Below are 4,078 nucleotides of genomic sequence, written 5' to 3'. Positions count from 1 at the left end.
GGTCAGAGGCGATTCAGTCGTGTGTGATGACATTCGGAACTCCTCGGTCATTTTTATCGAAAAAAAAAAACTCGGATGTATATGGACGGTTAACATAGTCAGAAATCGGTACTGTTTCAGTCCGCTGCAAGTAGATCGCCCAGTAATTAAATTTAGCAGTTTAATGACTTATTTCTTGAAAATCTTAATTATGTTTACAATAATACACTGGCAAATCAATTTAAACTTAGATCAATAAATACAAGCTAAAACACTACATTTAATTAATGATATAATTAAACAAAAATACGAACTACTTCTACTGATGTACCGGTATACATCCGAGGTTGTTTTCGATAAAAATGGCCGAGGAGCTCCGAATGGTGTGATGAAATACTTTGAACTTTTTGCTTATTTCGAAATATATACAGAAATGCAAATTGCTTAAAAAAAGAATTCATCGTTGTTATACCACACAAATTCCGCATTTAAACCAAAACATGACAACAGAAAAATCAAGGAAATGTATGAAAACCACATTGTTTACTGTCTTACAGACTGTAGGAAGTAAGATTAAGGGACTTTACCAAATATTTTGCGGTACAATCTAACTTAAATGATTAGTTCTTATTTCCTTTGATGTGCACCGCCTAATTAACATATAAAACATTGACAACGAATGAAATCCCTGTATCAGTAATTGATGGATTGAATTGTAAATACAGAACTTTTGGTCATCATCTGTCTTTAATATCACGTAATTTTGCCGTCAGACAGTGTATAAAAGGTCCACAATCCCTCTCATTTTCAGTGTCTGCTGTTGCAACTCGTCACCACAACATGTAAGTAGGAAAAAGCTTATAATTATAATAAAAATACCGTACGATAGCTACCTTCAAAATTGGATTAAAGAATGGATCGTAAATGTATCTAGTGTATTCTACCAAAATACACAGCTATATAACAATTAAACACACTTAAATAAATATTAAATATTGAAATTTCAATGTGACTTGGACTTTGGATTAAGATATAAGATTTTATGGGCTGCGACTCACGAATGGATGAGGCCATAGTGAACCGAATAGTGAGCAGACTACATAAACTCTTGAACAACGGCAACTTCTGTTACAACTGTATAAATGTGTACCAAATGCAAGCTTTAATACAATTCAGCACTCAGTTGTAGAAATCTTGGTATAGTTGTCTGTATGTTTACTTTGAGTAAGTTTTCAAATTCAAATGATTTGATTGGTAAATATTATTTTTGGATAAATAACTTGTTTGGCTAAATTTGACAAAACAAAATAATTAACAACTTTTTTACAAATGACACCAGGCATTCATCTAATGATATAAATAATAGGCAACTGTTAGATCTTCATAGCGTAATGTTGTCATACGGGGAAGAACCAGAAACTTAACGCTTATCAGAACCGATTGCAAAGTAAAATATTATTTTATACTATGATATTATTATAATGAAGTCGTTCTGCATTGACCTCTTCATCAGCAAAATTACTATGAATAACATTTACAACCAATTACTACTTTAGCTTATGATATTACACCTTTAGTGAAAGAATTAAAAACTAAAATTAACCCTGCGTAGTTAAATCGTTTCTTCTTTCAAAATTAGTTTTACTTTTACTTTGCTACCTAATCCACCAGATCAAACGATAGTCGACGTCACAAACTCAATATTTGCCTAGTATTAGGGATAATAACCCTGATAAAATCAAACAAGAACAATTATATTGCTTTAGGGAACACGGTAGACTTAACCATCCAAATGTAAGACATTTCCCTAATGCTTTGAAAGCAAGGTAAAAGACTCAATGATGAAAAAACCAAGGCGAATGAAAGTTATTCGAAAAGAGCGGTAGAATTGTTATATTTTAATGTAAACGTGAAGAAAATGACATAAAATATGTGTGATCATAACGTATTTATTCACAACCTCCTACTGTTGAACCTACTTTATGTTGGAATACAAAATATTGATGTCAGAATATTCATGAACTAGAACAATGCAGAAATGCAAATGCAATAATGAAATGTTATACATTATAAAGAATGGCATAAACGGGAAGACTTTACCTCGAACACATGTTCGATTTGAGAGAAAACATTTTTTTATCTACAATCGACTAATTATATATCGCAACATAATTTTTTTTTTAATTCAAATAATGTTCGTCAATGCATGAACAAACCAACTTTTCTTGATAAAACACAGATTAAATATAATAACATTGAATTATCGAAGAAACAAAAATGTAAATGTTATTTTCAGATGGAAATAAATTCAATCTTCAGACTTAGAGTCTGTTAAACAAAATGTACAGACAGTGGAGTAAACACAGCAACACGTAGTAGATACAGCAGCACAAACTTTACTTTACTATTGATGAAATATTTCAATCTCTGTTAAAAATACCGACAAGAGATACAAAACTTTCGTAACTTTGAAAAAAATATATTTGCGAATACGAATATATAATGAATGTGAAACAGCAATTATGAATTAAAAATAAAATCAATAGGTTTTTTTTCAATATAAAAAATAAGCAAAATAACCAACCAAACATAAAATACCAGAATGACTACATAGTCTTGGTTAAATTTTAAGCTACGAGGCTCAATTATGTACATTTCATTGTTAGCTGTGTATTACCAAAATTATCAACATAGACTTAATATATCTTTTCAGCACAATGAAGGTTCTCGCAATTCTTGCTCTGTTCGGTGCCATCGTGGCATGCCATGCCTATCGTAAAAAGGGATACGGGTACAGTGGCTATGGAGGTGGATATGGAGGCGGCTATGGCGGCCTAGGTGGTTACGGTGGCGGTTATGGTGGGAGCTACGGCGGTTATGGTGGCGGCTACGGCGGTTATGGCGGTTACGGTGGCGGTCATGGCGGATACGGTGGCGGCCTTGGCGGTTACGGTGGCGGTTATGGCGGCGGCTATGGTGGCCTTGGCGGTTACGGTGGTGGCTATGGCGGTTATGGCGGCGGGTACGGCGGCGGGTACGGCGGCGGGTACGGCGGCGGGTACGGTGGCGGGTACGGTGGCGGCTACAAAAAATTGGGTTATGGCGGCTATGGCGGTTACGGTGGCGGTCTTGGCGGTTACGGTGGCAGTCTTGGCGGATATGGTGGCGGCTATGGCGGTTATGGCGGCGGTTACGGCGGCCTTAGCGGTTACGGTGGTGGCTATGGCGGCTACGGCGGCGGTTACGGTGGTGGTTACGGCGGCGGCTACAGTGGAGGGTACGGCGGCGGCTACGGTGGCGGTTACGGTGGCGGTTACGGTAGCGGCTACGGCGGTTACGGTGGCGGCCATGGCGGTTTTCGTCGATACCATGGAAAAAGTACGTCAAATAAGTGAACATTTATTTGCTAAATAAGAATAATACTCATTGAATTTTAACTTTAATTCATACAAGTTATGAACTTCATTGTTACTTGCTAAAATTATAGACATTTGTACAGCGTCCTTTATGTTACAGTAAATGCTGAAATCAATCTTTGTAAACATGTGCTTATTAAAGTTATTTTCTTTTTTGTTTCAGAATACTAAACACATGAACCTGAATTCCATTGACACCAGTCCTGTTTTACTATGTTGCAATAAAAACTAAATAACTACATTTTGTGTCATGTGATTCTCTATAAATAGACACAGACTTGCCGAGTAATGAAGAAAGAGAAACGATCGTTGAGTCCCTTGTTGAAAAAGTTGTATAAGGAAGAAGGATTAGGAAATGAATAACAAACAAAACCTACCTGCTTCACCTTTGGTCCACCTGATAAAAAAATTAATCCGATCATTTTAATTCCCTTGAAATGAATTACCTGATACTATCCAGAAAATAAGCAAAACATAAACAATTTTAATAGAATTTGCTTACGTAAAAAGTTGGCGTCTGATCCATCATGTTAACACTGTTTTTCTTTAAATTACGAACCAATCAACACCTATTATGATAGAAAGTAGCAATAATCTGAGATGGCATATCCCTAATTTAAAACACTGCCATGTGTTAATAAAAAACAAAAGGCATCTAACATTGAGTGGTCACTCCCGAATTG

The 4,078-nt window shown here is 35.9% G+C and overlaps 1 protein-coding gene across 1 annotated transcript; it reads left to right on the top strand.

The window, feature by feature from the left end:
* The first annotated feature begins 687 nt into the window (after positions 1-687).
* On the top strand, positions 688-3,636 carry LOC128211937 (ctenidin-3-like). The gene is made up of 3 exons (XM_052917089.1): positions 688-821; positions 2,693-3,357; positions 3,559-3,636. The coding sequence occupies exons 2-3, from the start codon at positions 2,697-2,699 to the stop codon at positions 3,564-3,566; spliced, it is 669 nt and encodes a 222-aa protein (XP_052773049.1). The 5' UTR covers positions 688-821; positions 2,693-2,696; the 3' UTR covers positions 3,567-3,636.
* Positions 3,637-4,078: the final 442 nt, after the last annotated feature.

This window comes from Mya arenaria, chromosome 12 (assembly GCF_026914265.1).
Source record: "Mya arenaria isolate MELC-2E11 chromosome 12, ASM2691426v1".
NCBI lineage: Eukaryota > Metazoa > Mollusca > Bivalvia > Myida > Myidae > Mya > Mya arenaria.
This window is presented reverse-complemented; position numbering and strand designations above follow the sequence as displayed.